This window comes from Panthera tigris, chromosome B4 (genome assembly GCF_018350195.1).
Source record: "Panthera tigris isolate Pti1 chromosome B4, P.tigris_Pti1_mat1.1, whole genome shotgun sequence".
Classification (NCBI taxonomy): Eukaryota; Metazoa; Chordata; class Mammalia; order Carnivora; family Felidae; genus Panthera; species Panthera tigris.
In genome coordinates this window covers 133393648-133406254 of record NC_056666.1, presented here as the reverse complement: position 1 = coordinate 133406254, position 12607 = coordinate 133393648, and the positions used below count along the sequence as shown (strand labels likewise).

General features: G+C 52.6%; 1 protein-coding gene across 3 annotated transcripts; it reads left to right on the top strand.

The window, feature by feature from the left end:
• Nucleotides 1–27: 27 nt before the first annotated feature.
• TOB2 (transducer of ERBB2, 2) lies at nucleotides 28–12143 on the top strand. Of its 3 annotated transcripts, none has more exons than XM_042993380.1 (2): nucleotides 28–348; nucleotides 8613–12143. In XM_042993380.1, exon 2 carries the CDS (start codon nucleotides 8714–8716, stop codon nucleotides 9719–9721), a length of 1008 nt encoding a protein of 335 aa, XP_042849314.1. In that variant the 5' UTR covers nucleotides 28–348; nucleotides 8613–8713; the 3' UTR covers nucleotides 9722–12143. The 3 variants fall into 3 exon arrangements, with proteins under 3 accessions (XP_042849314.1, XP_042849313.1, XP_042849315.1); XM_042993379.1 differs by lacking the exon at nucleotides 28–348 and adding an exon at nucleotides 369–1624; XM_042993381.1 differs by lacking the exon at nucleotides 28–348 and adding an exon at nucleotides 6264–6690.
• Nucleotides 12144–12607: the final 464 nt, after the last annotated feature.

The following is a 12607-nucleotide window of genomic DNA, read 5'->3' as shown; positions in this document are numbered from 1 at the left end:
TCCCTACCCCCAACTCCACGCCCCGCAGTCACAAAGTAGCCGAGTGCGGGGGCCCGAGCGCGCGGGCCTGGCGCACCCCATCCAGGGCCAGGAAGCCCAGCTAGGTCTTGCAGCCTAAGGGACCGTCGAGTTGGGGACCCCGGCGCCCCTAACATGGGCAGGCTCCAAGCCCTGCCGGCGGGAGCTCTTAATAGAAGAAATGTGGCTCTCTAGTGCGCCGTACAAGGGTCACCGGCCGGGAGAAAGCAAACGGGAGGATACCCACAAGGGCCGAGCCCCGCCCGGGGCGGGCCGGGGACGTGCTCGCGCGCCTGCGCGGGGCCGGTGTTGGCCTTCTCCGGTCGCGAGGTAATTGGGGGCCAGAGGCGGCAAGTGGAAGGTTAACGTGGCGCTAGGCTCCCTCGCCTCCCCTGCCTCCTGCTCAGTGTGCCTTGGCCCCGGTTTCCCCTTCGCCCTCCCTTCGACATTAGCATCCCCCGACGAGGCCCGAGGCGCTGGGAAGACTCGAGCCAGCCCGAATGTAGGAGCGAAACGTTTCCAAAGCTCGCGCCGTCCGGTCAAAGGACAGTAACTGGGACGGTGCGAGAGCCGTGGGGGGTGGTCGGACGGTTAGACGCCCAGACCCGGAGGGACAAGCCAAGGTGCCCTGGAGTAACGGGTCGGGCGACCGTCAGCGCCTGGGCAGGTGTAGGGCCCAAGCCACGGAAGTTGGGGGGAGAGAGTTACCCCTCCCCGCGACATCCATTCATCCAACACGTCTGAAGTGAACAACTTGGTTCCAGTTCAGGCCCCTGCCCTCCCGGAGCTCGCTGTCTACCTGGGGAGAAACACTGTACCCAATAAGCACACTTTCAAAGTGATCTGGGGCATGAAGAAAATAACTGTGGCACGGCGCTGTGATGGGGAGGGGAAGCGGAAGCGTTACAGGCCTGCCAAAGGCAGCTTTGCTGGCGTCTGGGCTGGGATCTGAGTGAGAAGAGGCCAGCCACGGGACGGCGAGCGAAAGGGGGTCGCGGAGCACCCCCGGGTGGCACACGGGGCTTCGGGCCGCGCTGCGTGAGGGGTTAGGCCTCCCGGCGTGCTGAGAAGTAGTCCCGGCTCGGCGCCCGGCCCCGCCCCTGCAGGGCGGAGGGACGCATCACGCAGGGGTGGGGAAGCCGGATCCATGCGCAGGGTTGCTAAGGGTGAAACTTTTCATTGACTTTGCTCACTTCGGGCCGGGGCGCGGGAAGGTGCGGGTCGTTGCCGGAGAGAAGCGAGTGGCTCGGGCGACGCGGGGCCAGAAGGGCAGGACCGCCCGCTGGCCAGAGCCCGGACCGTCCTCCGCCCTGCGACACGAGCCGCCCTTCGGTCCGACATCCCCGCGCCGTCGCCGCCGGCCGGCCCGCCCGCCTTCCGTCCCCCCTTGGCCGAGCCTGACCTCCAAAAAGCTGAAAGAATTATTATTGAGAATCATAGCCCCAAACTCCCTTACTTGCTCCCAACCTTCAACGAAGAAAAAGACCCATCAGCCTCCGGCCCGGCGGTGCCCGGGAAGGAAGAAAGAACGACCACCGTACCGCGCCCCGGACTGCCCTGGAAGGGAGAAGCCACCCTGAACCGCCCCGCCGCCGCGGAGACCCGAGTGAGTGCGTGGGGGGCGTGCGGGCGGGGGAACCTCGAGACGCCTTCCTTCACCTCGGTCCCACTCCGCTCTTCGCTTTGCTGGACGCTGCACGTTGCTGTCGCGCCCCCACCCTGACGACTGGCCAACATTTTCCTTTCTCCTTCCACCTCCCCTATATAACCCTCCCCTCCCCCGTTTCGCCCGGTGCTCCTCTCTTCTCTAGGTTCGGAGTGTGGCCCCCTCCTGGGTGGGGTGCATTTCCTCCCCTCTCCGCCTCCCTCAGTTCTTCATATCGTAGAGACGCGGTAGATTTTTCCTTGATCTCCCCCCCCCCAAACATAACTTCCGCCACCATTAAATGAATCAGGAAAGAAGGGGACCCAGGCCTTGTTTTTCTGCTTCTTGTCCCGTGTGTGGGGAAGGGGGTGGTCATAATTAATAGGGTTTATTTCTGGGCCTGTGGAGCCGAGAGGTGGAAGGTGGACATCCCCTTTTGGACCGGTCAGCGGTGACTGTCTCCTGGCCGCTGAACCAGAATTCACCATTTTGGCCTGAGCTCTTTATCCTCTTTAGTGTTTTAAGGGAAAACTGTGCAGGGAGGGGGTAAGTACCTTTACAGCAATACCAAGTGAGTGGATTCTGATTGATCCTGGTGAGGTACCTGGGAGGAAGAGCCCTACTTTTAAGCTCCTTCCCCTCGTGTCCAGAGGCTGGACTGTGCCCTTGAACAGAGAGGTGGGGGGGGGAGGAGGGGCAGCTGGCAGGGCTTTTCCCACCCCGCAGAAGAACTAGAACCCTACAAAGTAGGCTTCAGGTTGGACCAGCGAAGGGGTTCTTGGGTGCCTGCTCAGTATCTTAACCTTTCTTTTTCTCCTTCCTGTCCACCCGACCCTGGGAGTGAGTCCCTCATCTTTGATTTTCCAGCAGAAAAGCACTCCTATTGCTTTCTTGGGCGCCTGCCCCATCCCCCTCTTAAGCAGTGGGAGAAAGAAGCTTGTGTGGGAGGGAGGATTAGGGAGGTTTAACACTGTTGGGGAGCTTTGCCGAGGATCTGGTAAGTCTGGTCATAGAGCAGGCCTTGCAATGGGAGGGGACTCACAAACAATTTCAAGTATTAGAATATGTTGTTCAAGTGTCAGATGTACGGTTTTTCCTTTCCTGCCCAGGAACCTTTTCCCATTTCCCTAGCTGGGTCTAGTTACTCTGAGTTGGATTAAAAGAGGGGTGAGGCTTGGGCCCTGCTGGCTTGGGGCCTTTTGATTGTCGGCCCGGCTCCTCCCCGCAGCTTAACTGGGAATTTCTTTGGCTGAGAGGACGGGAGAACTGGGTTTAGTTCCTGCCTCCCCTGGCTCTGGGGGTCCTGGAGCTGAGCCCGCTGGGCATTAAGTGAAAAGGCTTTTTTTTTCTTTTTTCTTTTTGAATTCACTGTCCCTACAGCAACTCCAGAAGGAGACCACCCAGCCCAAGGAATACAGATTAAGTGGCAGTGTTGGGTGAGGCGCCGGGGGGCGGGGGAGGGGGGCGGGGGGAGGGGGGATGGGAGGGGTGACCTTTATCTGTCCCACCCACCGCCTTCACCCAGAAAAAAACTCACTAGGATATCTTTAATTCAACAGTCATGAGAGGCAGTGAAGAAAAAGAGGAAGGGGTGGGGAGAATTCAGCCTTGAGGCCAAGACGCGAATACAGTGGGGTGGTACAATACGAGGAGTAGGCCTTATGGGTAGAATTTATATAAAATGTATTAGGCGGTGGGCGGGGTGGGGGGGGGCGTCCGCCACAGCGCGCATGTGCATCGGAAACTTTTCCTCGGTTCTCGGGACCTCGGCCAGCTCCCCTTACCGGGCATGCGTGATTAGCTGGCCGAACCTTCGCAAAGCACGCAGGGAAGTGTAGTGTACACAGAAAGTAGGTCACTTGCTCCAACGTGAGTATGAGGTTTCTGAGGACTACAATTCCCAGAGTACAGAGCGCGCCTTCTCTGCCGGCCTACGTTGGAGTTACAGTGAAATCTTCCTGGCTTCGGAGTAATGGAGTGCCCCAGAAAGGGCCTTCTTAGTCTGAAGAGTTGGGCTTGCACAGTCCATGTTTGAGGGGCTGGCTGGGGTGTTGCGGTCAGTCAGCCCAAGTCCTGGAAGCCCTTCAACCATACCCGCCGGTCCTGTCATTGCGGGGTGGGGCCGGGCGGTCCCACTGAGCCGGCTCTCCTGGGCATCCGGTTTGTGGCACCTGCTGGCCTTGTCAAAACTGAGGGCCCCTCCTCCCTGACTTCTCTCTCCAGACTCTTTTCAGACTCTTTTGAATCTGATAGCGCTTCAGTTGTAGGACTATTCCAATGTTAGGGCTTGAGGTGCCTGGATTTTTTTTTTTTTTTTTTTTTTTTTTAATGTTTATTGATTTTTGAGAGACAGAGTGCAAGCCGGGGAGGGGCAGAGAGAGAGAGAGAGAGAGAGAGGGAGACACAGAATCTGAAGCAGGCTCCGGGCTCTGAGCTGTCAGAGCAGAGCCCAACTCGAGACTCTAACCCAAGAACCCTGAGATCATGACCTAAGCCCAAGTTGGACACTTAACAGACTGAGCCACCCAGGTGCCCAAGGTGCCTGGATATTTTTATAGGTTCTCGTGGTTTAGGGACCTGAGGATTTCCGTCACCATTATCCCTCCTTTTCCTCTTTAAAACGTAGCTGCTTTCATTCATAAAAATCCTCCATAGCATATTTGTCGTAAGTTCTTTCTGGAATCACCATTACCACATCACTGACTGCAGCAGCCGCCTTTCTTACCTCATTTTTGTCCTTAAGCACTCTTTAAGACACAAGTCAGCACAAGGGATCTGAACCAGAGATTAATTTTGCTGTTGGAAATAAAAAGTGAAGGAGAATAAGATTCTAACTGAATTTGGACAGAATTTACTCTCACGTTTTCAACTTTCTAATATATTAACAAAAGATAGATTTTGCTATTGTTAAATACTTAGCATTGGATTGGGGGGGGTGTTTGCTTGGGTTTGTTTTTACTTTTACTTTTTGCCACCTTTCTGGCCTTTTGCACATGAGTGAGGGTTGGAGGAGATCTTCGAGTCCTACCTTGCCTCGTAAATCTACTTGTTCCTTGTGTCGAAGAGTAGTTATTGCCAAGCTTTCTAATCTTACCACATTTTTATGAATATTTTATATATAAGCTCTAGAATTTGCCCACAGCCTTAAAAAAAAAAATGAACAAACTCATCTGATTGGTCATTCTTATCTTTAGTTAAAGACAAGACAGCATCAGTGCTTTAATCCTCTGTTCCATAAGCTTCTTGAAGTCAAAATTAGAGCCTGAGCTGATAGAGCAGAAAATCTCATTCTGGTTGTCCAGCATTTTTGAAAGGTTCCACCCCACAGCCATCTGGCCTGGCCTGTTCTCCAATTAAAGAGGCAAAGACGGCATTATGTACTTCCTTATTTGTGTAGCAGCATCACGGAGGTATAAATTGGTGTGCAGCTTTAGTTGCTTATGCTGCAGAAAATGGTTAGCTAGGCAGGGCTGATGACAGTGGTTCTATTGTATTTTGGGGTGGGAGGCTTATTTCCCAATGACTTTGGCCTGCATTTAAAATGCTCCCATTTTGGGGCACCTGGGTGGCTCAGTTGGTTAAGCGTCTGACTTCGGCTCAGGTCATGATTTCACGGTTCCTGAGTTTGAGCCCCACGTCAGGAGCTGTCAGCACATGCTCATGCTGTCTCTCTCTCCCCCCAAGATAAATAAACAATAAAATTGGTTTTCTTAATGTTTACTTATTTTTGAGAGAGAGACAGAGCGTGAGAGGCGGAGGGGCAGAGCTAGAAGGAGTCACAGAATCCAAAACAGGCTCCAGGCTCTGAGCTGTCAGCACAGAGCCCAACGCGGGGCTCGAACTCACAGGCTGTGAGATCATGACCTGAGCTAAAGTTGGATGCTTAACTGACTGAGCCACCCAGGCACCCCCCCCACTTTTTTTTTTTTTTTTAGTTTATTTTTGAGAGAGAGAGAGAGAGAGAGAGAGACCACTAGGAGGGGAGGGGCAGAGAGAAAGAAGGAGAGAGAGACACACAATCTGAAGCAGGCTCCAGGCTCCGAGCTGTCAGCACAGAGTCCGACATGGGGCTTGAACCCACAAGTGGTGAGATCATGACCTGAGCCGAAGTTGGACAGTTAACTGACTGAGCCACCCAAGCACCCCCCAAAAATTTTTTTTCATGCTCCCATTTGGGGCGCCTGGGTGGCTCAGTCAGTTGTGTCGACTCTTGATTTTGGCTTAGGTCATGATCTCATGGTTCATGAGTTGAAGCCCCACGTCAGGCTCTGCACTATCAGCAAAGGGATTCTCTCTCTGTCCCCTCTTTCTGCCCCTCCCCTGCTCGTGCTCTCTCTCTCTCTCTCTCTCTCTCTCTTTCTCTCTCAAAATAAATAAATAAATAAACTTAATACATAAATAAAAATATTTTTAAAAGTAAAACAAAATGGTCTCATTGTGAAGATGAGCTTTTAAGAGGAAGTTAACTTGGAAGTTACATGTGCAGTAAAGTTTGAGGAGGCCTAGAGAGGTGTAGGAGGCCCCTTGGTCTGGTATACCAAGAGGCCATGTGGTGCTTTGGGAGAAGAGTCACGTCATATTGAAGTCTGTTTTACTTTTAAAAACACTTTGAAAACATTGTCTTTAACTCCAGGCCTATTCTTGGGAACCAGTGCCAACTTTCTTCACACCTTTGTAATCTCCTCCATGCAGGACACCCCTGGTGGCTGCTATGGCCCTTATAGACTTCCATTCCTGGAGGCTAGCCTTGCATCTGGTGATGAACCCAATCCTTATCAACAGAAAACCCTCTACCGTTACCATTTTTTTTTCCTCTTTTAACCTAGAAGGACTCTGTTGACTTGGCATGTGACCCTCTGCTCAGACATGAAATGAGGGTGGGATAGACTCGTAGCCAGTGTTCTGTGATGCTCCAGATTGATCCAGTGCTGCTTCTCTGATACTCACCCCAGAGAGCTTTTGCCTGAGGATCCAGTCCTAACAATACCCCTAGGAGCCATGGCCCCAGTCCTGAGAATTACAAGGAAGTAAGTCGGGGCAGGTGTTCGGAAAACTTAAGATCCTCAAATGAAGAATTAGCAACTGATTATTCTATGCTGGACCCAGAAGGGATTTATATTTATTTATTTACTTAAAAAAAATTTTTAAGAGAGACTTTCTTAATTTTTTTAAATGTTTATTATTGAGAGAGAGCATGAGTGGGGGAGGGCCAGAGAGAGAAGGGGACAGAGGATCCGAAGCAGGCTCGCACTGACAGCAGTGAGCCTGACGCGGGGGTCAAACTCACGAACCGTGAGATCATGAACTGAGCCGAAGTTGGACACTCTACTGAGCCATGCAGGCGCCCCTATTTACTTACTATTTTAAGTAGGCTCCAAGCTGCACATGGAGCCCGAAGTGGGGCTCAAACTCATGACCCTGATATCAAGACCTGAGCTGAGATCAAGAGTGAGACACTTAATCAGCTGAGCCACCAGTCACCACCAGAAGGGATTTTAATCAAAATCTAGCCCCACATCTATCACAGGGCAGAGATGCCCTTGATGGATCATGGATTAGTCTTGTCTCTGTGCTGAGCTCAGCAGCACATTCTCACCCAGAGGCTTGGCTAGAAACATGTTCTGGCCCTGCTGAACCTCGAAGGTGGTCCTTTTCAGTTTTCTCATGGCATGACCCTGGAGCTGCCCTTGTGGAGAAAGTGGGACTGGGATCACTGGCTCTCGGGACTTTACAGATCATCTTCCTGAGACACGAGGCTGGCCCAGACCTCAGAAATAAACCTTTTTGACCTCTGTGGGAGCTGGCTGTGAGAGAATCCCAAAATAACAATCTGAGTGTTTATCTTGGGCTGTCTCCTCTCCGGGGATCTCCAAACACTTGATAAATCCAATCCGATGCCAAGGACAGGTGGTCAGACAGTCCTCAGGAGACTGAGTGATGATGGGTCCCCAGCTGGAGACTGCAGGGTGATGGAAAATTTCTTCTCTTTGCTGCCCTCATCACCTGCACTCCAGCCAGAAGTGTAGAGATTCCCTCAGGCCACACCAGTGCTGTTCTTAAGGATTTTTTGGTCCGCAGGGCTTTGCTTCCCTCTCATTTCCTCAGCTTCCCTGGGACAGCCCCCTGGTCAGCGTTCCCTTGTTGGTCCACACCTCCGGTTAATGCAGGTCTTGACTTCTTCCTAGGGATCATGTTCTCGTCTCCATTCTTGGAGACGGCCTACACGGAAATGCACCCTTTGGTTACGCTGTGGCGTTCTTACATCAGTTCTGCAAACCCAGAGTGAGCCAGAGAGCATACATACTCAGGGAGCCCAGGATGACAAATTGGATGTGACTGGAGTCCAAGCCCCCACTGAAAAGTTGGCAGTGCTGCTTCCTGTTCAGTGATCTGTATCCCTTTCCATTTAAGGAGAAAAACTAAGGATTTTACACTTATATCTTGGCCTGTGACAGTTTGGGAGCACGACTTCACCAAGATGTTACAGAGATACATTAGCAAGAGCCTTCTCTTCTCCAGCTGAATTAGGGGCTCCTTTTTTTTTTTTTAATAGCAGTTGTATAGTGTACCTGGCTTCTCAAAATAGTGGAAGCCACAGCCCTCCTTTAAAATTACTTGAATTCCTTTAGAATTTCTTTAGAATTACTTGCAAAACAGTAGCTCGTTTTATCAAGTCTTTACTAGTTATCAGGTTCGGCATAAGACAGTTGACATCTTTGAGCTAACTTCACCTCCACGATGACCTTATGTTACTGATGAAACTAAGGCTGAGAAAAAAAGTGGCTCGCTCTCAGTCACACAATTAAGCTGGTCACTGGTGGAGCAGAAAATGGGACCCCGAGTATATGTGGCCCGAAGCTGGTGCTTTTATGCCTTTTGCCATTGAACCCCCTACCCTCTGGGCTTTCTGCATAATCTACTCATGATGCCCTTTGTTCTCATTTCTCAGAGCTCTCTGGAGCCCAAGGCTGCCTATCTTACGTCACCTGCCACTGCCCTTGGTTTGCACTCTTGCCGTGAGCTGACTCGCCACCTAGGAAAGCAAGGACCATGCAGCTGGAGATCAAAGTGGCCCTGAACTTTATCATCTCCTACTTGTATAATAAGCTGCCCCGGCGCCGAGCAGACCTGTTTGGGGAGGAGCTTGAGCGGCTCTTGAAAAAGAAATATGAAGGCCACTGGTACCCTGACAAGCCACTGAAGGGCTCGGGCTTCCGCTGTGTTCACATCGGGGAGATCGTGGACCCTGTGGTGGAGCTGGCCGCCAAGCGGAGCGGCCTGGCAGTGGAGGATGTGCGGGCCAATGTGCCTGAAGAGCTGAGCGTCTGGATCGACCCTTTTGAGGTGTCCTACCAGATCGGGGAGAAGGGGGCAGTGAAAGTGCTGTACCTGGATGACAGCGAGGGCTGTGTCGCACCAGAGCTGGACAAGGAGTTCAAGAGCAGTTTCAACCCCGATGCCCAGGTCTTCGTGCCCATCGGCAGCCAGGACAGCTCCCTTTCCAACTCCCCATCGCCATCCTTCGGCCAGTCACCCAGCCCCACTTTCATCCCCCGCTCCGCCCAGCCCATCACCTTCACCACTGCCTCCTTCGCCGCCACCAAGTTTGGCTCCACCAAGATGAAGAAGGGGGGTGCGGCGGCAAATGGCGGGGGCATGGCTGGCGGCGGGGCAAGTGGCCAGCAGCCTCCCCAGCAGCAGCCCCGCATGGCCCGCTCTCCCACCAACAACCTGCTGAAGCACAAGAGCCTCTCTCTGTCTCTGCACTCGCTGAACTTCATTGCGGCCAACCCGGCCCCTCAGTCCCAGCTCTCCCCCAATGCCAAGGAGTTCGTGTACAACGGGGGCTCTCCCAGCCTCTTCTTTGACGGGGCCGATGGCGGGGGCAGTGGGGCCGGCACGTGCAACAGCAGCGGCTTCGACGTGGCCCAGGTATTCGGAGGCGGCGCCAACAGCCTCTTCCTGGAGAAGACCCCCTTCGTGGAAGGCCTCAGCTACAACCTGAGCACCATGCAGTACCCCAGCCAGCCCTTCCAGCCGGTCGTGCTGGCCAACTGACCGCCCACCCGCCACGGGGCCAGGAGCGCCCAAGACCACAGAAAACAGAAAGGAAAAGAAAGGCCAAAAAAAGAGGAAAAGAAAAATACACAAAAAGATTTCCAGTCTTCGCACTCTGGCTTCTAGAAAAAAGATCCGGTCCAGGCACGGAGTGGGAGGGGGCTCCTGAAGCACCGAATCTGTTTAACTCAACCCCCTGCTGCTTTCCTGCCTGCCTCTGATTTATTTGATTGGTTTGGGTTTTATATTTTTTCTTTTTTTTTCTTTTTTCTTTCTTTTTTTTTTTTTTTTTTTTTTACATGTAGTTTTCTATATAACATCTTCAATTAGTGGCTTCCTGTGCTAAGAATGGTCCAGATGTGAATTGCTGCTCCCTGCTCCCTCCCTCCCTCCCTCCCTCCCTCACACTGTTGAGGATCTCGGGTCCTCTCTCACAGGGAAGGAAGAGCCGGAAGAGGCGCAGCTGGGGCCTGACCCTGCCCAGAGCAGGGAGAGGCTGCCTTGTGTCACTGCCTCTATCAGCCAGCTATCCTTTTACTCAAAGCCATCCAACCTCAGAGGGCCTTCTTGGGCCCTGCCACCCAAATAGGTCTGACCCCGGCACCCCCCCCCCCCCCCCCCCCCCCGCCTCTCAGGCCTGAGACACGGGGAGCTGCTGACTGGCGACTTGACACCCTCCCACTAGAGCTGATGTCTGTGACTCCAGGTAGCACTCTGTCTGGTGGAACTGCTTTCATCTCTGTCCTGTGTTCCCACGCCGCCATCCCCACCTGGCTTGGACTATCATCGTGGCCCTGGAGACCCATCCGTTGACACACGTGGCTCTTCATGCAGCCCCTTGTTCCCGGGGCCTGAGGTTGTGGGTAACGAGGGGGGGCGGGGGCGGGTGTGTGTGCGCACGCGTGCGTGTGCGTGGTTTGCTGTCCTGTTTTAAAGGATTCCAAGCCATGTGAATCCCCCCGACGTGATTCCAGGTTGCAGCAAGTGCTTATTTATGTAGGAGGTTGGGGAATGGGCCGGGCGGGTGGTCAGTTCTTTTGTAGGGTGGGTCATGTGGTGGGGTGAGACTGCGGCTGAGCCTAAGACACTCCCAGGGGAAAATACTGCAGAAGGAACTGGTTTCCAGACTGCGGAGGGATCTGCACTTTTGTTTTTGACCAAAAAAAAAAAAAAAAAAGAGAGAGGAAAAAAAAGGGTTAGCTGTGAGGGGCTGAGGGAATACCAGCCCCTGATGCCTAAGAGAAGTCCCTGGACTCAGATCCTCCTATTTGGTGACCTTCACCCAGGGTGGGAGCCGCTCACCTGAGCCCCCGGGAGGGGGGTGGGAGTTTGGGTCAGTGCCTACGGTGGGCAGTCCTGAGCCTTCAATTGAGACTAATTCGTCTTTTGGTTGTAGATGTTATTTTAGTACGTTTCTGCCCCTGCCTGCATGAGAACTTCTTGGTACCTCTTGGCATCCCCTCTTGCTGGCTGACCCGGTCCCGCTTGGCCTTGATGCCGTGAGGAGTGGTTTCCCGGGCAGGCCAGGGTGGACAGGCATTTGAGTACGGCAGGCGGTGTGTGTGGATTATAAGAGAGCGCCAGCTCCTGCCTCCGCCAGAAGAGGAGATGTTTCTCCCACCCCACCCTAGTGAACCAGCTTTCACGAGGTGATGCTTTGGCTGGTGGGCCACGTGGCGGCAGGGCCCCCGTCACCAAAAAGTACCAAAGCCCTTGGCACCCCACCCCACCCCCACCTCCTCAGTGACCCCCCCCCCCAAGTGGGCAACCGCCGTGGCAGTGGGTCCGGCCCAGACAGACACTGCCAGCCTCCCCTCCCTGCAGTGGGCACCAGCTCTACCTCCCCCAGCGGGGCAATGCCCTGGCTCCTCGGCCCGGTATCCTCTGTCCCCTATGCTTCTCAGGGGCCAGCCCCCTCCGGGCCACCCTCTCCCTAGCCCTCAGCTCCCGCGCAAGTGACAGGCCCAGGCAGATCGCTGCTCTCTGGGAAAGGTTGGATGCTGCCTTATTTATGCCCTCTTCCAGCCCCCCTTTCCCTCACTCACGTGCACAGGTACCTACCACCCCCCAGTCAGCTTGTTTCTCACCACATCTAGGGAGAGGGGGAGACCGACCCCTTAGTGTCTTTTGAAATACGAAGAAAAATGTTTGTTCAGGAGCATGGCTCCAGTGCTGGACTCTTGGGCCCGGTTCAGTCTGTCTCGTCTCAGATCTAGGCATTTTTGCTTCAATTTTATTTTTTTTAAGGAAACAAAAACAAAACTCTGCACTAATTTACCTGGTTTCGTAGGAAAACTTTTTTTTTTATTTTTTACATTTTTGGTGTCCGTTTGTATTGAATAATTTGCTACATTTGTAAAATGTAAGAGGTATATATAATATATGTATATTTCTAACGTAAAAAACGTAATTTTTTTCTTTTCAAGATTTTTTCTTAAGAGGAGAGAAACGATATTTTTTCAGGAAAAACAAACTTTAAAATAAAAAAAGAGGAGAATTAAACCTATTTCTCCCCTTTCCCCATCCTCTCTCTGTCCCTCTTTCCCAGGAATAAATCAAAAGGTGGATCGTCTTGTAAAGAATGTAAACTCTTAGTCCAGAATGATGTATTTTTCTCGATGCAGTGAGCTATAGATTCTCTAGTTTGACCCCTAGGGATGGGAAGGAGGGCATTGAGGCAACGTGGAGAGGAGCTTGGGGGAGCAGGGTAATGAACTTGTTTTCTTTAGTGAAGGAGGAATACAATCAAGCGTTTTGTATTCAGAATGTTGTGCAATATTTTGGAATGGGACATTGGTGTGTTTAGAGATTTAGTTTAAAAACAAAACAAAAAGATTGATCAAATCTGTACAGTTTATATTGTTCCAGATTTTTTTAAGTTTGTAT